At 35.5% G+C, this 23,423-nt stretch overlaps 3 protein-coding genes across 3 annotated transcripts; 2 read left to right on the top strand and 1 right to left on the bottom strand.

The window, feature by feature from the left end:
* The first annotated feature begins 7,277 nt into the window (after positions 1 to 7,277).
* Positions 7,278 to 9,974, top strand: LOC148771762 (putative late blight resistance protein homolog R1A-10). Its single transcript, XM_088815218.1, has 2 exons — positions 7,278 to 7,619; positions 7,689 to 9,974. The coding sequence occupies exons 1-2, from the start codon at positions 7,278 to 7,280 to the stop codon at positions 9,972 to 9,974; spliced, it is 2,628 nt and encodes an 875-aa protein (XP_088671344.1).
* A 4,042-nt stretch (positions 9,975 to 14,016) lies between these two features.
* On the top strand, positions 14,017 to 15,465 carry LOC148771761 (putative F-box/LRR-repeat protein At3g18150). The gene has a single exon (XM_088815217.1). The coding sequence runs from the start codon at positions 14,017 to 14,019 to the stop codon at positions 15,463 to 15,465; it is 1,449 nt and encodes a 482-aa protein (XP_088671343.1).
* Positions 15,466 to 18,084: 2,619 nt separating this feature from the next.
* On the bottom strand, positions 18,085 to 22,502 carry LOC105961537 (protein TOC75-3, chloroplastic). Its single transcript, XM_088815510.1, has 7 exons — positions 21,331 to 22,502; positions 20,505 to 20,726; positions 20,266 to 20,373; positions 19,735 to 19,923; positions 19,391 to 19,639; positions 18,797 to 19,051; positions 18,085 to 18,438 (listed from the first exon to the last, which is right to left on the bottom strand). The coding sequence occupies exons 1-7, from the start codon at positions 22,297 to 22,299 to the stop codon at positions 18,196 to 18,198; spliced, it is 2,235 nt and encodes a 744-aa protein (XP_088671636.1). The 5' UTR covers positions 22,300 to 22,502; the 3' UTR covers positions 18,085 to 18,195.
* Between the last annotated feature and the right edge of the window lie 921 nt (positions 22,503 to 23,423).

Here is a 23,423-nt window from a genome sequence, read left to right as displayed (position 1 = left end):
AATAAGTTGTCACTAAAGAAAAGTAATCATTAGTTATAAGTTATATTTTATCACTAAAGAAAAGTTGTCATTAATGACAACTTGTATGCTGTCAATAAAAGAAAGTATTATTAGTGATAATAAGCATATTGTCACTAAAGATAAATTACTATTAGTGATAAAAATGTATATTTTGTCATTTAATATAGTTGTCTAGTGACGAAATTCATCTTGTCACACACTTTGTTGTCACTAATTAATATTTTTCTTGTAGTGCCGGTTTCCTTTGAATTCTTTTCCGGCGGCACGGGCACGCTTTTCCCGGCATACCCTTCTTGCAGGTGATTCTTTCCATTTTCCTTATTTTGCTTTATTTTATGTATCTCGTTCACTCTTCTTCAAACCTAATTCAATATCAAAGATGTCGAGATGTTCAAGCGATTCTACTCCCCTTGGTAGTTCGTTAGAGCATTTATTAGGTAATTCTTCTACCTCGGCACATGTCTTAGATGACGCGATGTCTCATAACATCGCCCCTCTCGTTCATAAAGATACCTCGGCAAAAACAGGGTTAAACATCGGTGCCGAGCCCGCCGTCCTACCCTTAGTCACTACCCATAATCCTTGTTCAATTGTTGATGGACCTTGGATTATTGAATCAGTAGAATTCGGCCTCGGATACCGATATGTACAACCCGGACCTTTTGAGTTGCCGGACTCGAATGAGGGTGGATACATCACCTGGTATATATGAGGACCAAGAGTGAGCTGGTCTTTCTTTTCCTTTGAACCCGTTCGTAGTAGATGTCGCCAATATGTTTGGTGTACACCTATGTCGCTTTTTCCCTATTTCTTTCAGCATCATGAGTTGTTTCTACAAAATATATGCGGCGGAATATTTGACTACTTTTTCTATGCTCGCCGTAGTGGGGCGGGGTACTATATTTCCATTCGGGATATAAAAGTATCTTTACCAACATCCCAACAAGATCCGTTATTGGCATAGCAAATTTTTCTTCGTCCTGACCAGGTAGCATTGGCCGTTCACACTAGTTAGCGGCCTAGTTCAACCCCCTCCTCCTCACACAGAAGAAATGCGTGCCAGCATTACGTGCATAGAATCTTTTTTCCACTCCCAATACTTAGACGTGGAGAACGCCATACGGACCCCGGGACTTCTCGCCGCTTTCGGGTTACTTGTATATAAATTTAAAAAGAAACATAACTGGTGATTTATTTCATATATTTCACATGGAATTAATAAATGCATATAAAATTTCTAATTCAATTTTAATTTTCAAAAAATCCTAATTTTTCCATTATATTAATATATATTTAAAAAAATAGAGAGAGAAGTGTTGGCCATTATTAACTTTTTTAGTTGATAAAAATTAAATGAATTAAAATAAGGCTTTACAAATATTTTTTGAATAAAAAAGTAACAACTATAATATACCATCAAGCATGAAATTCGCTTCAAAGGTTAATATATCGTGGTATATTGGTTTTTGGGTTAAAATCTCATAAGGAATTGATGTGGGGTGCATTGTGCCATGAAAAATATAATTTGAGGGTGGACTTTGCCAATTTTAAAATATTGGGGTGTAAAACACCAATTAGGGTTAATTATGGGGTGCAAAATGCAATTCACCCTAAATAAAAGATGTGATCTACTCTAATGGCAAGAATCCCAAAAGAATGAAAAATTAAATAAGTGATCTGCAAGGAGGCTACTATTGTAATTCTACCTTTCAAAGAGTTGTAACTTGTAAGTAATTGAAACTAGCCGGACAATACTAACTTGAACCCATCAACACCTTCATCTTATATTGCTGAAAATAAATTTACTGTACTACGACTCTTCAGGAAAAAAAAAAAAAAAAAAAAAAAAAAAAAAGAAAAAGATTTTCTGATTCATCGTGCAGAAAAGAAAAAGGGCAGAAGCAGACCACGGTTCCAACTCCATGGACAGAATATCCGAGTTGCCACAAGAAATCTCGCAACGAATACTTTATTTCCTCTCCCAAGAAGATGCTGTCCGAACATCTGTCTTGTCCAAATCATGGCGTAATATTTGGTGTATTCGCCCCAATCTCGATTTTTCAGACAAAAACTTCAAAGGTAACAAACAAGAATTTATATACCTTGTCAACAATACTTTAGAACGATATCGCTACCAAAAGCTGTGCGTAGAGGAATTCGGGCTTTATATATCGCTAGATGATTCCGATCGCAAATCAATTTTGCTCCTCGAAAATTGGATCCGAACACTAAAAAGTATGGGTATGGTGAAGTTTTGTCTTTCTATTTGTTCGGAACAGAGTTCGGGACTTATTCATCTGCCCTCCGTGGTCTTCGACGTGGCCGAATCGCTCCAAGATTTGCATGTGGAAAAGTTCACGTTGGACCAAAAGTCTTTTCAAAGGACGGTACTCTCTAAGCATCCGAAAGAAGTTCGTCTACAAAAATTCTACATTGAGGACGAGAATTTTCGGATGATAATCGCAAGCTGTCCTTTGGTTGAAACTTTGTTCGTCAGATCATGCGAGGGGTTAAGAAACATTGGCGTGAATAATCTTGTTCATCTCAAGGAGATTTTTTTTTCACCTTATAAGATGCCCTCGTCAGAGGAGGAACTTTGTAGCATCGAAATAAATCCCCTGTCTCTTAAAAGCATCGAGATTACTTACGGTAATCTTAGGTTCGAAAGAGGAGTTGTTTTTTGTAATCTGAGTGAATTACATCTAAGCGGTGCGGAACTGTCATGGGACAACTTGTCGTCATGTAAATTTCCGAGCCTCGAAAGGTTGAGCATTGTCGGTCGCCTTCGGTCGAAGGAAATCAACCTATTTGTCGATGCACCAAAAATAACCTATTTTGCATATAGTGGAGACTTTATCCCATCGATCTCGTTTGCAACAACTACTTCGAGAGAGTGGATCTCGGTTATAGGCCTAACTATGCATCCGAATGGTGCTCCTTCTTCGTGGCTCCACAAGCTAAAAGAACTGCTCGACTCATTAAGCCAATCGAAAGTTTCTCTTTGTATTTGTATCAGTCGAGAGTATCAGATGAACGAGGACATAATTCAAGAAAACATTAATCTGATACAAGAAAATTGTTGCGATAAATATTTTGTGGTGGAGAGATTGAGTTTGAGTTGCCACTTATCTTCCTATTCATCTCTTTTAAACGGTGTGTTTAGTATTTGTCGTCCAAGAAAAATCGGTTTGTTCGGCCTCAAGTGGGAGGCAATGGCCATCGAGTGTGTGTGGAATTTCCTAAAGCAGAGAGAAAGTGGAGAACAAGGTGATCTTGATCAATGCAGAAAGTTTTGGGAAAGAGATTTAGAAGAAGTAAGCATGGAGATTTTTAAGCAAAATCGAGTAGGATGGCGTTCGATAACTCTGTTTGAATTGCTAGAGTATCAGGAAAACGGATCTAGTATTCGCTTTACATTGAAATGGAGCAATGGGGCAATCTGAAGTCTTTCTTTTTGTTGATTAAAATTTAGAAAATAGTTTTACCTGTTTAGTCATTAAGTTTATTATCTTTTCTGCTTGTTTGGCTTCGTTTTCTCATACATTTGTTTACAAGAATACTCTTTATTAACTATTTTTTTTTTGCATATTGTTAGTTATCAAAATTAGATAGAAATATAAGAAAATTTTGGGTGTATAATATTTATGGTAAATGACAAAGAGGCCCATGACAAGGGCACTTAATTAAAAGAGGGACATCCAACTTTTTTGTCTTTGAAATAAATTCAGCTAATTCAAACTTATTTGCAAATAAGGAAAACCCTTTTATACATACCAAAATTATCCCTAATTCATTGAAACTCAATTCAACTCCAATTTCATGATTTACACCTCAATTTAGCCAAATTTCATCAATTAACCAATTTTAACTATAATTTTAATTTTAACCCCAATTTTGACCCCCCATCACCGGAGACCGCCGGCCGTCGCCGTTGACCAGCGTTGACTTTTTTTTTTTTTTCCCTGAATTTTTTTTTTCCACCCGCCGGGTCTCTGGCGTTGACTTTTTTTTTCTTTTTTTTTTATAATTTTGTTTTTTCTTAAAAAAAATCGAGGGGACGAAGGTGAATTGAAAAGATTGTGTTTTTGTAGTTGTATTTGCTCGAATTCATAGTTGTTTTGCTGGAATCGATGATTTTTTGGAAGTACTTTCGCAGCTGTGTTCGATAATTTATAGTTGTTTTCAATTTTTATAGGTAATTTTGATTTTTTTATTGTTGAATTCGTTGATTTTTGTAGTTGTTTTTATTTCTGGTACACTTGCTACGGTAAACCACTATTTTTTCTAGTTGATTTCGTTATAGTGAATTTCGTTAATTTGTAACTGATTTATTTGGTAAATCTACTATTAAAAACCACTATATTTTGTAGTTGTTTTCTTAAAATTGGAAATCACTAGTATTCTTATAATTGATTCGGGAAGAAAATGAACAACAAAAGGTAATTGTTTCAGTAATTTTATACTTGATTTTGGAAAAATAAGATAAGCTGGAAAAAGATAAGAAAAAAAATTTATAGTTAACTAGTACTTCATCCGTATATTGCACGGATGTCAGTTTTGAAATGAGAAAAAATAATAATATGGAAACGATTATCTCTTTATAACAACACGAATTCAAGTAAAACAAAGTGGAAGGAAATTAAGAAAAAAACATAAACTTTATCTCTTAATTCAGAATTGTTACATATGAAATTCAATTAAGTATTACAAAGAAGAAAACGCGAAGTGCGCAAAATACGATATATATATATATATATATATATATATATATATATATATATATATATATATATATATATATATATATATATATATATATATATATATATATATATATATATATATATATATATATATATATATATATATATATATATATATATATATATATATATATATATGAATATTAAGTGAGATTATTTGAAACATATGGTATAACTCTATTTCGTGGAATGCAATCTATTACACAATGTCAATCTTCTGCAAAATAACTAACTTAACAACAAACATGGTAGCAGAGAAATAGCACAAAAGATATTCAAATAACCTGGAAGTTTATCACTAACGGCGTTCAATTAGTGATGCACATTACTCAAACAACAATACAACTTATAAATATTGCAAAAGAGATAAGATGTATACGCCATTATTGATACCAATGTCGATACCAATACCGATACCAATACTGATACCAATATTGATACCAATATCGATACCAATATCGATACTAATACTAATAATACTAATACTAATACTAATATTAATATTAATACTAATACTAATTCTAAAATTAATACTAATACTAATGATAATACTAATACTAATACTAATACTAATGTCCATACTGATATTGATGAATTCCCAATCACATCAAGAAATTAGAGGTTTCAAAGGTTTTCGGGCTGGTATATACATTGCAGGTTGAAACATAAGAAGCATGAAGTGGACTAATTCAAGCATTGAGGCCCAGCTTGAGTCCAAATCCAGCACAAGGTTATCCACATTCCAAATGAGATCAAGTCAAATTTAAGAGAGAACAATTACAAAGATATCAATCCTTATATGCTCTAATTGATGCAATCAGATTATTGAAGAGGTTTGGTATCAAATTAAGGTTGATTTGATTATCTAATTTATTGTTGATTAGATTGATTGATTAGCATTTCCACTTTAGTATTTTATTTTTATAGATTAGAGAAGATTGTACCCTATATAAAGGGATCAGCATGTATGGATAAACACACAACAATGTATTGAAATCATTTTGAATAAGAGTGTGTCTCTTCGGTTCTTCAATAACCATTATTTTTAAATGAACTTATCGGAGTTGTTCTCCGTGGCGTGCCCCTGACTTATCAATCAATCTTCCGCAATTGATTGTGGCGTCTTCGCATACCAAGGTTCTTACCTCTTTATAGGCAATGGGTCGAGGTTCCACCCCATTGAATCCTTCTTTGGACGGTCCATGATTTGAAATCCGAAGTATAGATACCGGGTCTCGTCACGATGTTGGCGTGGTTCGTATCATTTGAAATCTTTTTTTTTTTAATTATCCAAACAAGAGGGGGGTTTTGTAATTTGACCTTACCTAAGGGGTGGCCATAATTTGCCCATATTATTATTACGATTTTTACATTAGAAAATAAAATAAAATAATGATAATAAAAAGATAAATTTAGGAATTTATATATAATATTCATGAATATATGTGTAAAATTACATTATTATTATTATTATTATTATTATTATTATTATTATTATTATTATTATTATTATTATTATTATTATTATTATTATTATTATTATTACAACATTATTATTATTGTTATTATTATTATTATTATTATTATTATTATTATTATTATTATTATTATTATTATTATTATTATTATTATTATTATTATTACAACAACAAAATAAATACCCAATCATGTGTCCTTCTTCCTTCAACAATTGTAGTTTGTTGTTGTTTCAAGCAAATTAAGGTTATATCGCCGGGATAACTCTCTTATATTAAATCTACGGCGCTTCTCCAGAACAAAGCGCAGTTTGCCCGCCTTGTTAGTAGAAAAACACAAAAACAAGACAGTGTATTCCTAACGATGGTTGAGGACCCACATAATATTTTTTTTTGCTACGATATAAAGTACCTCAATGGTGATATTTACTCCAAAAAACAATAGCGATTTGAAAAATATCAATTAGATGAAACCATTATTGTACTAATGATATCCTACATGGAATAATTAGTAAACATCTCAAATAACGAAATCCATACCAGAGTCATTGTGAAACCATAGAGTTCCAGACACGTCCCTAACGAAATCCATGGATTCTCTTAATCCTTTGTCATTAGATATTAATCAATCCATCTTCTTGAAAAAATCTGTCAATATCTCAATTCTCAAATGTGTAAATAATAAGACCAAATAAAAAAGGATTGCATGATGTGTTAGTATGAAGAACAAGTCTTAAATGGACAAACTTATTGGCCTCAACAACCTGACAAATAAAATAAAATATGACATAAATTATGTATTGTCAGGCTGCGAATAGTTGTTACTATCATATTAAAATCACAAGAGATTCTTGGTCACAAGCTATTGTCACGACACGGCCGCAGGTCGTTGTTTTCAGTAAAGAATCAAAACGTTGAACAAAAAAAATTCATCCGAAGAAAACGCAGCCCACATGAACTGCAAACTGTACTATCTTTTTGTAAACGTTATCGAATTTTGAGAGAGAGAGAGTTGAAAATGGCTTTTGCTGCTGTAGTTTCCCTTAAGCAAACAATCGAGCGCATTCTTTTGCTCCCACCCAAATCCAAGATTCTTCTTCCCAGCTCAGAAATGAAACTTATCTCCGAGGAGCTTTCTTACTTGCAATCATTTCTCGAAGCAATCAGTCCTCCACAAAGCAGCCGCAGCAAGAGAGTAGACGCTTTCGAGAGACAAATCAAAGACGTGGTGCATAAACTCGAAGATCTCATTGACTTCCATATATCAGATCAATTTTTTTCAGCATCATCCGGAAGAAGCGCTGCAGATGACGGTTTGACTTTCGTCTTTTATCAGCAACTACTCGAGTTCAGACAAGAAGTTAGTTCATTCACCAATATATTGAAGACAAAGTAAGAGTACGACATTAACAGACAAAACCAACAACAGAGCGATTCTTCTGCTCCAGAAACCACCCTATCAAGAATTGATTATGGTGGGACGAAGAAGAAAAATATCGTGGGATTGGGTAAGGAACTGAGGGAACTAAAACATTGGGTTTTGTCAGACACATACGGACGTTGCTCTACGATGTTAATTGTCGGTATGGCTGGCATCGGTAAGACTATTGTGGTCAAACAAGTTTACGACGATCCAGAAGTCATAGATCATTTTGATCGACGTTTATTTGTGACGCTCGGCCCCCATTATCAGTTGAAAGAAACTCTGCTACTTGTGCTTGATCAACTCAAAGCTGATAATGAAGATCTTCGTGAAGATTCTAGTGAAGATTCTTTATCCAAGCTTGTCTACCAGATTTTACTCGGTAAGAGGTATCTCATAGTGTTAGATGACGTATGGAATACAAACATCAGGGAAGAACTCAAACACTATCTTCCAGATGAGGTGAACCAAAGCCGTATCATCATTACATCTAGGATGCGAGACTTCACTGCACTATTTATCGAGATACCATTGTTGAATGATGCTGAAAGTTGGAATCTACTTCGAGATTTAGTATTCACTACTACTGGAGGGTCGTGCAGTCCTCAACTTGAGAAGATCGGTAAGGAGATCGCCAAGAAATGCAAAGGGCTCCCTCTGGCAATTATCGAGGTCGGAAAGCTCCTGCGCGAGAAAGAGAAGACGGTCGAGGAATGGCAATTCATAGCAGACAAAGAAGATCCACTCACCATCAAATCAGATGACAACACACCCCTCTCAAATGCACTACTTTTGAGTTACACGATGTTGCCCCAATACCTAAAGGTATGCTTTCTGTATATGAGTGTCTTCCCAAAAGGATACGAGATTTCTCGCTCGAAGCTCACCAAATTGTGGGTTGCCGAGGGCTTTCTTGAACCACAAAAGAATAAATGCTTAGAAGAAACGGCCGACGAGTGCTTGAACGAACTTATTTCTCAGAGTGTTGTTTTGAAGACGAAGCGGGGGTCTATAGGTAAAAGGACAACTAAAACATGCAAACTGCATTTCACTTTTCGGAATCTGTACGTTAATGAAGCCAAGAGTGAGAACTTTTTCCACGTCATAAACAAGTACCCCGACAGTTTTCCAGAGGGTATAGATAGCCAGCGGAGGTTGTGCGCACACAACAACATTGTACTTGGTTTCGAACAAGCCCATATCTGGATGGAATCAGTTCCAGTTCGAGGTGTACGTTCTCTTCTTTGTTACGGTCCAAAGCAACAATATCCAATAAGGTTGTACTTGCCTTTTCGTTTGCTCAAGGTACTAGACGCCGTTTCGATGCGGTTTTACGAATTCCCACATCAAGTAGTAGAACTATTTCATTTGAGGTACTTGGCAGTAACATCCAATGGGGAGATCCCAGCTTCCATATCACGTCTTTGGAACCTCGAAGTCTTGATTATCCATCAGCATCATCATAGGATAATCAAATCGTCGAATTCTCCTGTTTATTTGCCTGTAGAGATTTGGAAGCTGCATAAACTCAAACACCTGGAGTGCATGGGATTCGACCTGCCAGATCACGATGATTCTCTTATCCTGGAGAAGCTTTTAACACTTTCAGGTGTTAGCGCTCATAGTTGCACCAAAAGAGTTCTTACACGAATCCCTAACCTAACGAAGTTCGGAGTTCGGATCGAGACAAAAGATGACGACGATGATGCCGCCGTTGAAGCCCTGAGTTTTCTCGGTGGTGGTGACCGTTTCGCCTCCGTCTACGAAGAATTCGAGTCGTTCAAATGCATTGTTATAAACCCTAGTCTGGTAAGGTGTCGGATTATTCCGAATTTTCCGGCGAACATCAGGAAGATAAGTTTGAGCGGATGCGGATTCCGATGGGAGTGCATGAGAGTGATCGCAGAACTGCCAAATCTTCGAGTGCTGAAACTCCGATGGTGCGCATTCTCTGGCCCGGAGTGGGAAATGTGGCGCGACGACGGGGTCCTTTTCACCAGTCTGGAATTCCTGCTTATGGAAGATTTAGATATACGGCAATGGAGAGTGCAATCTTACCATTTCCCCAACATGAAGCGGTTGATCATACGCCACTGCTACAGATTGACGGAGATCCCCATTTTTGAGCTTCACTATTCACTCAAAATCGAGGTGGATGGTTGCTCCTCATTGGTTACTCAACACTTACTATCTAAGCAGAAGCTCAACAACCGATGGGTTTATATTGATATTCGGGTCAAGTTTTCAGGTGATGGTGATGATGATCATGATGATAAGAAACCCCAATCCTGAATCTCAAAAAACACATTTTGTCTCTCACGTTTCAATAATTTGACGTTTTTTGTCTTTTTGGTCAATTTACCGTTAGTATGTCAATTAAGTCATTGATGTGCACATGCTTGATTATGTTAGTTTTAGCGAAAAGTTGAATTTTTGAAACATGAGAGACCAAATGTATTTTTTGTAAATATAGAAGATCAAATATGAAATCGATGCAAACTTCAATGACGAAAACAGTATTTTTCCCAATCTTTTATTTATGAATAAATGATAAATTATTCATTGTCCCCAAACTTTATTATTTGGAGCACCCATTATGATTGCCAAATCCTCGCCGGAATTGTTCACCGATCACGTTTTTTTAGCAAGGGTAAAATCGTCAAATCACCTTCTTTTTACCTGCCATTTTGAATCGTCACTTTTATTTTGTTTAGAAATTCGAATCATGTTACAAATTAGGGGAGGGAGGCAGAATTCGAACCCTAGACCTTTACTCTAATAGTAGAGGCTAGGAACCAATTCTCCCAATGATGGTTAATGAATCGTCAGTTTAACCTTTTCATTTTTCAATTATCCCCCTATTTTTCGATTTTTCTAGGAGTTTTTTCGCATAAAGATTTGAGGTGAATACCTTCTATTTCGGCCAAACTCAACATAAATTCAAATTTTGGAAAACATTTATGATCAAGTATATGTTCCGCATGTTTCTCGAGAAAGAAAGAAAGAAAAAACCCCTACTAAAACACGTGGGAATATAATGGAACGCACACAATTTCGACGAGAATTTCCCAAAAAAATAGCCGATTTCGTGATCGGTGCTCCAAGTGAAGTCGCCTTCATTCTTGTCGACCTCGTAACAACTTGTTTTTCACTTGAATATGCTGCAAATAGTCCACACACCCTCTCTTGTGTTGATTTTTATTACATCCAAAAATATGTAATACTTCATAGGTGGTCAATGTTTTTCTTTCATAACTTGCGTTTTAATACACAATTTCGATATCCGTAAAGCTTCTGCTTTCGTCGCTTTGAAGGTTGACAGTCAACAGTCCATCCTCACAACTGTAAGTGAAGTCCTCTTCTTTGTTTTCTACCTTACAACAACTCGGTTTCTCGCTCGAATATGCTCTGAATACTCCACACCCTCTTGCCTTAATTTGTATTACATCCTCCTACGTACAATCCTCAACCGCTCCTCCCGAGTTGTACATTTTAATCGGCCTGATAGGCGCCAAACGTACGTCCTCCTTCAATATCTGTTCACAATCAATATAATATATCCCCATTAGTCCTAAACAATAAGAATTAAACAATGACAAAAATTCATCGAGTTTTTGCGCGTACTTTTATCGAAGAGACGGTGAATATTTCGCACTCTAACACGCCTAACGACACTTCAATAGTTTTGTTCTTCGGTACTCTAAAAAGGGATCATGCATCGTCAAACGGTAAAGAAAAACGTAAATTTTATTAGACCGTGATGGTGTGTAATAATCACCAATAATAAATATATTCGAGGGTATGAATCGGATCACTGATCACGTGTTTGATAACCTCGGGACACCTTAATAATTTGGAGGTTCCTGCATGGAAAGTAAACGTGAACTAAGCCGGGGTTTGATCCGGCGAAAACCCCTCCAATGCTTAAGTTAGATACTTGGATCGAGAAATAATCGAGAGGAATATAATGATTGGGTTGCGTGAATTAAAAATAACGTATCTTAATTTAATGAATTAAGTTCTATTTATAGTTCCTTCATTGGGTCGATATCAATTTATTGGGCCCAAGGTGATTGGGCTTTTGTAGTACTAACTTCTGAATTGGGCTTGTGGCCCAGTAAATAATCAAATCGTAGGTCCATTGGGCTAGCCCAATAGGCATATCATTAAGCCCCACTTTCGATTCGATGTGGGAGGTGCCGGATCGTGTCGAGAGTAGATTGTACTTAGAAAGCGTTCGTCTATTTCAACTCGTTGGAGAGATTTATATGTTTTGTGTTGAATAATTATGGGTAAGTAATCAATCTCTCTTTTTATGTTTTTAAATTATTTTTCTTATATATGTTGTGCCTGTGGTAGAATAGAATATATCTCCTGGTTGAGAGGTTTGTCAGATAAACTTTTTTTTTTCTGAAATTATTTTTTTTGGCGCCGGTTTTCGGCTTTGACGTTTTGATTTTTTTTTTTGTCTGTTTTTTTCCACCGTCGGTCTGAGGAGTTGACTTTTTCGATTTTGTTTCTTTTTTTTTCTCCTAAAATTTTTATCCTTTTTTTTTCACGCGCCGCTAAACGTTGACCGTAATTGTACTGTCATTAACAGTAATTACACTGTCACTGCCAGTATATTAACGTAATTATACTATCGTTGACAGTACATTAACGTAATTGTACTGTCGTTGATAGCATTTATGTCATTGTACTGTCGTTGACGGTACAATTAGAGTCAACGACAGTATTATTATTTTTTTTGGGTTTTTTTTTATATAGTTTTGTTTGACTTGTTGATGGATCAACGTAATTATATTACACTCGTTGATAGTAAAATATCTGTAAACACAATAATATTACTGTCAACCACATCAATATTATTAAATTTCAGTGTTTGTTTTTGTTTGAGTTATTGACGGAGTAACGTAATAATATTACTGTCTACTATTGTAATATTACTGTAAACATAACAATATTACTGTGGTTGACGGTAATATTACTGTTGTTACAGTAATATTACTGTCAACCACATCAATATTAATTATTTTAGCTTTTTATTATATTTACCTTTGTTGAACGACAATATTACTGTGTTATATAGTTAATATTATTGTGTTTAACAGTAATATAGTTAATATTATTGTCAAACACAACCATATTGCTATTTAAACGCGGAAAAAAAAGACGTTGGAAAAAACAAAATTCAAAAAAAAAATTAAAAATAAATCAAAAAAAGTCAACGCCAGAGACCGGCGTTGACCGCCGATCAACATCGGAAACCGGCAGAAAAATCAGGAAGAAGAAAAAGAAAAAAAAAATTGAAAAAGTCAGCGCTGGGAACCGGCAGAAATATCAGAATGAAGAAGAAATTTTTTTTTGGAAAAGTCAGCGCCGGAAATAGGTGTAAAAATCAGGAAGAAAGAAAAAAAAATCAATGGCGGAGACCGGGGGTCAACGGTGGCGACAGACGAAATTATACTCAAAATTGTGTTTTGGGTCAAAATTGAATAATTTGTGAAATTTGGGGTTAAATTAAGGTTATACTAAATTAAAGAATGAAATTGAAACATATTAAAATGTGAGGGGTTATTTTAGTCATTTACAAACCTCTGAAAAAGGTTTGGATTTTATTGTAAAAAAGTTTTTTATCTGGACCCCTTTATGAATAAGTACCCATTAATGACTTATTTGTAAAGTGGCCCTTTACATAAGTTGTGAGGGAAGAAAATAAGAAAATAAATATTGTGAAAAAAAAAATATCAGAAAGAAGAAGAAAAAAAAATTTGGAAAAGTCAGGGCCGGAAATCGGTGTAAAAATCAGGAAAGAAAAAAAATCAATGGCGGAGACCGGGGGTCAACGGTGGCGATGGACGAAATTATACTCAAAATTGTATTTTTGGTCAAAATTGAATAATTTGTGAAATTTGGGGTTAAATTGAGGTTATACTAAATTAAAGAATTAAATTGAAACATATTAAAATGTGAGGGGTTATTTTAGTCATTTACAAACCTCTGAAAAATATTTGGATTTTATTGTAATTTTTTTTTTATCTGAACCCCTTTATGGAATAAGTGCCCATTAATGACTTATTTGTAAAGTGGCCCTTTACATAAGTTGTCAGGGAAGAAAATAAGAAAATAAATATTGTAATTCTACCTTTCAAAGAGTTGTGAGTAATTGAAACTAATCCGAAAATACTAATTTGAACCGATTAACACCTTCATCATCTTATATTGCTGAATATAAATATACTTGTACGTATGACTCCATAAAAAACTAAGGAAGATTTTCTGATTCATTGAGAATATTTTATTAGGGCTGAAAATATTTTATTAGTCGTAAAACATGAAAAGGACAAAAACAGAAAACAGTTCACACGCGATAGACCGGATATCCGAGTTGCCACAAGAAATCTTGGAAAGAATACTGTATTCCCTCTCCCAAAAAGAGTCTGTTCGTACCTCCGTTTTGTCGAAATCATGGCGTAATATTTGGTGTACTCGCCCCAATCTCGATTTTTCAGACAACAACTTCAAAAAGAAACAAGAATTTATATCCCTTGTCAACAATACTTTACAACGATATCGTGACCAAAAGCTTTGCATAGAGGAATTCGGGCTTTATATATCGCTAGATGATTCCGATCGCAAATCGATTTTGCTCCTCGAAAATTGGATCCGAGCACTAAAAAGTATGGGTACGGTGAAGTTTTGTCTTTCTATTTGCTCGGAACAGAGTTCGGGACTTATTCATCTGCCCTCTGTAGTCTTCGAAGTAGCCGCATCGCTACAAGATTTGCATGTCGAAAAATTCACGTCGGACCCAAAGTCTTATCAAAGGACGGTACTCTCTAAGCATCCGAAAGAAGTTCGTCTACAAAAAGTCTACATTGAGGACGACAATTTTCGGATGATAATCGCAAGCTGTCCTTCGGTTGAAACTTTGTTCGTCAGATCATGCGAGGGGTTAAGAAATATTGAGGCGAAAAATCTTGTTCATCTTAAAGAGTTCTTTTTTTCACCTTATAAGGTGCCCTTGGCAGAAGAGGAACTTTGTAGCATCGAAATAAATCCCCCATCTCTTGAAAGCATCGAGATTACTTACGGTAATCTTAGGTTCGAAAGAGGAGTTGATTTTTGTAATCTGAGTGAATTGCATCTAACCGGTGCGGAACTGTCATGGGACAACTTGTCGTCATGTAAATTTCCGAGCCTCAAAAGTTTGATCATTGTCAGTCGCCTTCGGTCGAAGAAAATCAACCTATTTATCGATGCACCAAAAATAGCCTATTTTACATATAGTGGACACTTTATCCCATCGATCTCGTTTGCAACAACTACTTCGAGAGAGTGGACCTCGGTTATACGCCTAACTATGCGTCCGAATGGTGTTCCTTCTTTGTGGCTCCACAAGCTAAAAGAACTGCTCGACTCATTAAGCCAATCGAAAGTTTCTCTTCATATTTGTATCAGTCGTGAGTATCAGATGAACGAGGACATAATTCAAGACAACATTAACCTGATACAAGAAAATTGTTGCAATAAATATTTTGTGGTGCAGAGATTGAGTTTGAGTTGCCACTTGTCTTCCTATTCATCTCTTTTAAACGGTGTGTTTAGTATTTGTCGTCCAAGAAAAATCAGTTTGCTCGGCCTCATGAACTGGGACACAATGTCCATCGAGTGTGTGTGGAATTTTCTAAAGCAGAGAGAAAGTGGAGAACAAGGTGATCTTGATCAATGCAGAAAGTTTTGGGAAAGAGATTTAGAAGAAGTAAGCATGGAGATTGCTTAGAGAAATCGAGTAGGATGGCATTCGATAACTCTGCCAGGATTGCGAAACTATCAAGAAACCGGGTCTGGTATTCGCTTTACATTGAAATGGAGCAATGGGGCAATCTGAAGTCTTTCTTTTTGTTGATTAAAACATAGTTTTACCTGCTTAGTCCTAAAGTTTATTTTGTTTCAGCTTGTTTGGCTTCGCTTTCTCATTCATTTTTTTTTTACTAGAATACTCTTTCTTAACTATTTTTTTGCATATTGTTAGTTATCAATATTAGATATAGATATAAGAATTACGGTTTTTTCCATTCTACACGGGTTCCAAATTTTGGGTGTACAATATTTAATAACCGAACACTTAGTTTTGAATTCTTAACCCGGTTTGGTTCAGGTTCAACTATATGTCGAACCGTGAACTGCAAACCGGGAGTTTAACCATTAAATAAAAAGCCGGCGTTTAACCGGCTAAATCCGCCGATAAATACTCATACATTCCAATTATTATTTTTTCTCCTATAAATACACACATTCCAATCATTTTTGCCTCCAATGCTCTTCTTCTCTCCCTACCAGCACTCTCTAGTTGTATTTATGTTTTTCACAATTTCCAAATTTCAATATTTATTGTCAATTTTTCAAAACCATTATTTTTCCAACATGTATTCTTCTTCCAAACTTAAATAAATATTTTTTAATTAGGAGTATAATATTTTTTTTAAAGTTTTTACATGTAAATTTTGTTAGGTTGTTGTCGTCCCACATCGAAAATTTGTAAGACTCATGCACTGTTCGTATGTGGAATCGGCACCCTCTGTTATTGAGCTAGCTTTTAATTTGGAGATGAGTTCTTCCCAAATCTATTTAGGGCATTTTACAAATAAGTCCATCAATGGGTACTTATTTATAAAGAGGTCCAAACAATAAACTTTTTTTATAAAAAAATAAGCTCATCAATGGGTACTTATTCATAAAGAGGTCCAATTTTGACCTTTTTTTTTTTCAAAAACTATTTTTTTGCCGCCGGATTCCGGCGTTGACTTTTCAATTTTTTTTTCTGGGTCTGTTTTTTCCGCCGCCGGTCTCCGGCGTTGATTTTGTTTTGTTTTGTTTTTTTCCTGGTCTGTTTTTAAGCCTATCAGTGGGCACTTATTCATAAAGAGTTCCAGACAATAAACTATTTTACAAAAAAGTCAACACATTATCTACCAGTTTGTAAAAGACTAAAATAGTCCCTCATACTTTAATATGCTCGATTTCATCCTTTAATTTAATATAACCTCAATTTGACCCTAAATTTTAGAAATTATTTAATTTTGACCCAAAACACATTCTTATGGACAATTTCGTCTGTCACCGCCGGTCTCTGGTGTTGACTTTTTTTTTCCTTCTTCCAGATTTTCCGCCACCGGTTTCCGGTGTTGACTTTTTTTTTTTCTTAACATCTTCCCCCAACCCCCCGTTTAAACAGCAATATTACTGTGATTGACAGTAATATTAACTATACTACTGTTAAACACAGTAAAATTATCTATACTACAGTTTAACACAATAATATTGTTATATTAATCTCTAGCACAGTAACATTAACACAACAAAACCCATTATTATTGTGTAATAGAGTAATATTAATAAGTTGACCGTTCAACAAAGGTAAACATAATTAAAAGCTAAAAAAATTAATATTACTATGAGTGACAGTAATATTACTATAACAACAGTAATATTATTGTGTTTACAGTAATATTACAATAATAGACAGTAATATTATTACATTACTCCGTGAATAACTCAAACATAAGAAAAAACCCAAAAAAATAATAATATTGATGTGGTTGACAGCAATATTATTGTATTTACAGTTATTGTATTGTCAACGAAAGTAATATAATTACGTTTGACTTGTCAACAAATCAAACAAAATAAAAAAAAATAACAAAAAAATAATAATAATATTGTCATTAACTCTAATTGTACTGTCAACGGCAGTACAATTACATAAATGTATTGTCAATGACAATACAATTACAGTTAATGTACTGTCAGTGACAATATAATTACGTTAATTTATTGTAGTGACAGTATAGTTATTGTTAATGACAACACAATTACGGTCAACGTTTAGCGACGGGCGTAAAAAAATAACAAAAATAAAAAATCAAAAAGTCAACACCGGAAACCGGCGGCAACAAAATAATTTTTGAAAAAAAAAAGTTTTTTAAAAAAAAGGTCAAAATTGAACTTTTATGGTCAAAATTGAGTAAATTGGGGTTACAATTAAGAAATGTGGATAATTTTGTCATCTACATGAATTTTTTCTATATTTATAATAAATATTAAAGGGATGAACCTATTGATAAAAGAGATATATCTCCTAAACCCAGAATAATAAAGATGGTTGGTTAGAAACGTATGCACAAAAAACCCCATCTATTTAACAAAAATATTATTTTTAAAGTTCTTATAAGTAAAACTAGTAAATTAACATTTGCCAATTAGTAAGAAATTAATTAGTAAACATTGGATAAACGAAACATTTAATAAACTTAAATCTTAGCTATAGGTCAATCGTAATATGTATACAGAGTTTGCATAATTATAAGATGTAATTTTTTGAAGACTTTAATTTATGCTATTTTAAGCAAGAGAAAAATATAAATATTTACTGAATTGTGTTCTATTATTCCACAAATAATTCTATAAAAATACTTGCGCCAAATAATTAAGGACGAATTAATTATACGGCTCAAAATCTATCTCCGAAATGAACGAAAAAGCCGCCTTTATTGGAATTGTGATCAACGGCGTATTCTGCTCTCACATTGCCGATTTTGACCCCAGCGCCGTACGATGAACCATGGCCTGTTCGCATGTACGACTTTGTAGGGTTTCCTTCGACTGATACCGAGCTCCCTAAATCATTCCCATGTTCTGCAAATGCATAAGCATATGCACTTCCTTTAACTTGTACTCTTATCTCAGCAGCTAACTGCACCACATTAATTAATTATCCACCAATTAGTTATATTCAAAACACATATTATAGCACAATGTAAGTGAAAATGAGTTTATTGCAATTAGTACCACTGTATTATATCGAATCGCTGAAAAACTATCCCATGTTATTTTATTGCCAAAAAAAACCCCACGATTTAATTTTTTTAGCAATTAGAACCTATGTTTTGGGAGTTGTGTGCTAAAACCAATTGAGTCATCGGGCGATTTTTGTAACATATGGTAGTTTTTTTAGCAATTCGATATGACACAGGAGTACTAATTGAACTATTATAAACTAAAATTAAATATATTTATTGGATTTTATTTAAATTATATTATTTCTTTCGTACCTCGAGTTTGTTTCTTGACGCCCCAATCTCTCCAACGCTGTAGCCCCTTACAGAAGTTGGTCCGCCGATGGTGAAAGCTTCGTGGTTCGGAAGATCTCCGACACAACCACCGTACATGCCGTGGAGGACTAAAACAGGCGGCGGCGCTTTGCCTTTGCCTTCCTCAACTTTCATTAGTGGGTAGAATCTCGTCGTAGATATTTTGTGACGGTTGAAAAATGCAAACTTACTACCAATGCCGAGCCCTTGGTCTACCTGCACATTTCAAACACAATAATTTGTAGGGTGCAAAAAACAAATCACTAGACATAGTAGAATTTAATTTATTCTATTTAATTATAGTGCCCCCGAAAGCTCATAACAGACATTTCTCAAATCCCTATTATTTTATAATTTTCCGTGTATTGTAAGTATATCGGGCTCGTAGAAAAGTTTTTTTAATGCTTTCTGCCTCTGCAGACTTAAAGTCTTGGCTCTGCTACGATCATTAGATATTTTGCACTATACAAAAAATCAGATGCGCGTTTGATAATGTAGAGTTAATTATCAATGGTAGAACACGAAATTAAAAAAAAAGGGAGACGAAAACGAAACCTGAAAAATATCCCTTGTGCCAACTAATGCACCGTTGAGAAATCTAGTATTGTCTCGTGTTAGATTAGCTTGTAAGAAGGCCAAACGATCAACCCCCGTTCCGCTCAAAGTCGTTGGAGGTCCGTTTGCTATAACTTCTCCATTATACGACACCGTATTGCCCCTTGCCGCAATATCACCTCCTTCGTCTCGTGTTTTTACCTCTTCCATCACTAGTCCATAGCTGAATTTGCTCTGCCTGCTATAATCCTTTTTTTTTTCAAAAGACAAAAACAAAAAATTCAGCCCCGTTGTTTTGTCAATGAAGTAACTACATTATAAATGTTGTTACAAAAGTTGATTACCTCAGTGATGGTGGCCTTAATCCCGTCCCTACATACCCATATCGGGCTGTTGGAAACTCCTAGCCCGCCCGTGAAAACGGGGCTGACTTTTTTAGTATTGAAGCACTCCGCCTTGAAAGTACGATTCCTTGGATCATCTATCCCGTCTATGTATGGGTGCGTGTAGTCAAAGTTATAACTAATATCGTCCTGTCATATGAAAAAATACAATATTAGCAAAATCGAAGTAATTTCAATACGAGTGAATCGTGTAAGATTATCGTAATCTTATTAGAGCCTAATAGTTGTTCGTGAATAAATTTTGAACATGACCGAAAATTTACTGAATTAACCAAACACAAAATAAAACTCAACTATGTAGTTAAGTATTGTTTATTTTCTCAACCAAACGAGAATAGACATAAAACCCGGTCTACCAACCCTGATTAGGAATTGGTACGTAACCTTTACCGTTAAGTTTGAATTACAAAAAAAATTAAAAGAAAAATAACCAATCTTAATTTAGTTGGAAGATTTGGAGGGAAAAGTCACCTCAGGACTGAAGAGGTTGCCGAGGGTGATTGCACCTTGTAATGACCGATTTAGCCCTTTGATATTCCGATAGCCGAACGATACAGTTGCACCGGGCTGTAAAGATGCCTGATCATTCATTGCATCAATAATTAAATTAATCAGCAGCAAATAGTAAACGGTAAACAATATGTATATGATATAACTAATTCACTAAACCGAATACGAAGCAAAAAAAAAAAATTAATTTTTTGTTTTACCAATGTTGGTCGGCTGTTACGGCCCGGTACAATATTCCATTCGGTACTAACATCGGACCACTTTTGTTGTAGTTCTTGCAGTGCGAACTGAGCAGAGATGCCTCCGTTATTTTTCTCGTCCGATCCATAACCGCTACTTATAGAAGAGAAAATATTGAGGGATCCAAGGTTTTGCAGAGCTTCCTCAAACGCCCTTCTGTTATAAACATTGCCAACCGCAACCTACAAAACATATTAACAACACATTATATGTAACTATATAACAACACAAGCACATTATATTACACACACCCACCATTGGGCAAGGATGAAACTCCACCTCAATTAATGTTTTGTATATCATATTATATGTATAATTTTGTTTACCCAATCCATTCCTATTATTAAAAGCACCGAAAATCCAGATTAATGCAAAAAAAAAAAATATCCTAAAAGAATTTCTTTGTGCAAATAAAAACATCAAAATCTTTTTGGACCACTACTTATTCGTGCTAATAAATTTAAAATTTAAGCTATTTCTAACAAATTTCTGAACTTGTCACTGCTTATACGCCCACAGAACACCAATTTTTATTATTAAGTCCACCTAAAATTTAAAAAAGTTGAAAAAAAAGATCTTAAATTTTCTCTCCTCCTAATTTATCCAACTAAAAAAGGTCCTTTTTCCCGGACCCCACAAATTTAATTCCCGTGTAAACAATTCCTTGACTCGCCACTGTACGTGCATGAGTTTGAGTAAAATGTCTATTATGTTACTAAGTTTATAACTACTACAAGCCCTCAAAAAAAAAAAAAAAAAAGAAAAAGAAAAGGTTGAAAATTGTACCTCCTTAGGAAGTACTCTCTTGATAAGAGCAATATCAGTATTTCCTTCACAAACAATCCCCAACTTGTCTTGAAACACAATTCCAAGCTTAGTTATATCCCCTTCAACCATCTCTACCACGATATCTCCACCGTGATTATTTTCGAGATTATTATGATTTAGGACGAACGCGCCATGGTACCCGTTGTCGTGGTACCACTTTTGTATTTTACTAAGCACCCTTCGTAAGAGGCTCGCTCTCAAACATGTTGTCTGCATGAGCATCCCCCGAATCTCACCCTCGACTTCTTTCGGCAAGATACACTCTCTGCCGCCATTGATTCTCCTCTTATACTTTTCGTTCTCTCTCCTCATCAGCTCAACTTGCTCCTTCGCCGTCATGTTAGGGTCGATCTCGACGGGCTGTTCGTCGGGGATCAACCCTATGCTGACGCACCTTATTCGAGATTTCGACGGGTACACCGTCTCCTCGAAGGGTATGTTGACGTCGACCGAGCCGTCGGGGTTCGTTTTGAAGTCGAAGTCGATCTTGTCGAAGTAGGGTGAGGACGAGAGGGACTCCAGCTCTTGTATTAGGGTTTGCTTCGTGTAGACGCCGCCGGGCTGGAGGGTGACCATGTCGGAGAAGGACTCCTCCGCGCCTGCGGCGGCAGCGCGTGTGCGGGGGTTGAGGAAATTGATGTTGGAGACTTTGTACTTTTTGTAACCGCTCAGCCTTTTTAGCTGCACCACCACGCCGGCCTCCAGGCCGTGGGAATCCCATGGTCGGAATTTGTCTTCTAGCGCCAGCGCCGGTGGGCAGAAAATATTGGACGGTGCGTTTTTTCTGTGGTTTCTCTCTCCTCCGCCGCCGCCGCTGCTGCGGTGGCTGTTGAAGATGAGGGAGCCGAACCCTTGGAAGAATTTGATGACGCCGTGTAAAGGATCGAAAGGCGGGGGGCTTTGCGAATTGGACTTATTTTGCGCCATCGAATGGCCGGAGGAGGAGGGAGCTGCCGCCGGTTCTGTAGAGGAGGGGAAGCGGCGGAGTGGTGGTGGCGGTATTTTGATGTTTGGGAGAGAGAAGGATTATTTCTTAAAGAGCAAGCACAAAATTTATTAAGTATCTATTAAAATCAAATTGTGTCAAGTATGCCATAAAAAGAGTCCACAACCTTTAGAATCTTAAAATTGCCATACATTGTTAATTATCCCAAGTAATTACCATAAAATTGCAACGAAAAGCAATTACCATCTTTTCTTTTTTATTTTTATTTGATTATTATAATCTCGATTGATAGTGAGACATGGCCACAATCCACGTAGTTAGTATAACTAGGATTATTAAAGTTTTGCACTCATTTCATATAATAATAATAATAATAATAATAATAATAATAATAATAATAATAATAATAATAATAAATTTTTTTTTTTGGCCAAAAAACTTTTTATTCCATTATAAAATACGAACAGGGGGCCTCGTTAAAACCTTGTGGGTCAATCACAAGGAAAAAGAGTACCCCTACATAATGTGAATAAAAGCTTCGAAGAATAATCTCTTAAATAACCACTGGGCTAAAGTAAGCCTACAAAAAAAGAAACCATCGAAATCGCTCTGCATGGAATCACGATCCGCAAACCAGCATCCTATCTTCGAAAATTCCATAGCCCAATTCTATCTTCAAACAATAATTTTTTTTATGTGGTACGGAAGGGATTCCGAAGTGACACCATTTTCCGTTTTCTTAGATATCAAAGCATCATTGGCAAGCGCATCAGCTACTCGGTTTTGTTCGCGGAAACAAGATGGAAACTTAGCCCAGGAAAAATAGCTCGACGACATCGACGAACCAGCTGAATGACTTCCCAATGAGGATCCGTCAGACCTTTAATCATTTTAACTCCAATTTCAGAATCCGATTCCACCACTACTTGCGAAAAACCATATTCCCCAGCAAAGACAATCGCATGCAATATCGTAAAAATCTCAATATATAAAACCGACCACGTATGTTCAAAATATAAAGTAAATCCTGTGAGATATTCGCCATTATTATCCCTGACTACTCCAGCTCCTGCCAAGGTAGTCGGTCGATGCGCCGCATCCGTGT

Source organism: Erythranthe guttata, chromosome 3 (assembly GCF_056151865.1).
Source record: "Erythranthe guttata isolate IM_541 chromosome 3, IM_541, whole genome shotgun sequence".
NCBI lineage: Eukaryota > Viridiplantae > Streptophyta > Magnoliopsida > Lamiales > Phrymaceae > Erythranthe > Erythranthe guttata.
This window is presented reverse-complemented; position numbering and strand designations above follow the sequence as displayed.

Excerpts from the sequence above, each read along its gene's own strand:
- LOC148771762 (XM_088815218.1), top strand. The coding sequence starts at position 7,278 with ATGGCTTTTGCTGCTGTAGTTTCCCTTAAGCAAACAATCGAGCGCATT. Across the intron at positions 7,620-7,688 it reads TACTCGAGTTCAGACAAGAA|AGCGATTCTTCTGCTCCAGA; the intron begins GTTAGTTCATTC and ends AACCAACAACAG.
- LOC148771761 (XM_088815217.1), top strand. The coding sequence starts at position 14,017 with ATGAAAAGGACAAAAACAGAAAACAGTTCACACGCGATAGACCGGATA.
- LOC105961537 (XM_088815510.1), bottom strand. The coding sequence starts at position 22,299 with ATGGCGCAAAATAAGTCCAATTCGCAAAGCCCCCCGCCTTTCGATCCT. Across the intron at positions 19,640-19,734 it reads TTAAGGCCACCATCACTGAG|GATTATAGCAGGCAGAGCAA; the intron begins GTAATCAACTTT and ends GAAAAAAAAAAG. Across the intron at positions 18,439-18,796 it reads CGTCAAGAAACAAACTCGAG|TTAGCTGCTGAGATAAGAGT; the intron begins GTACGAAAGAAA and ends AATGTGGTGCAG.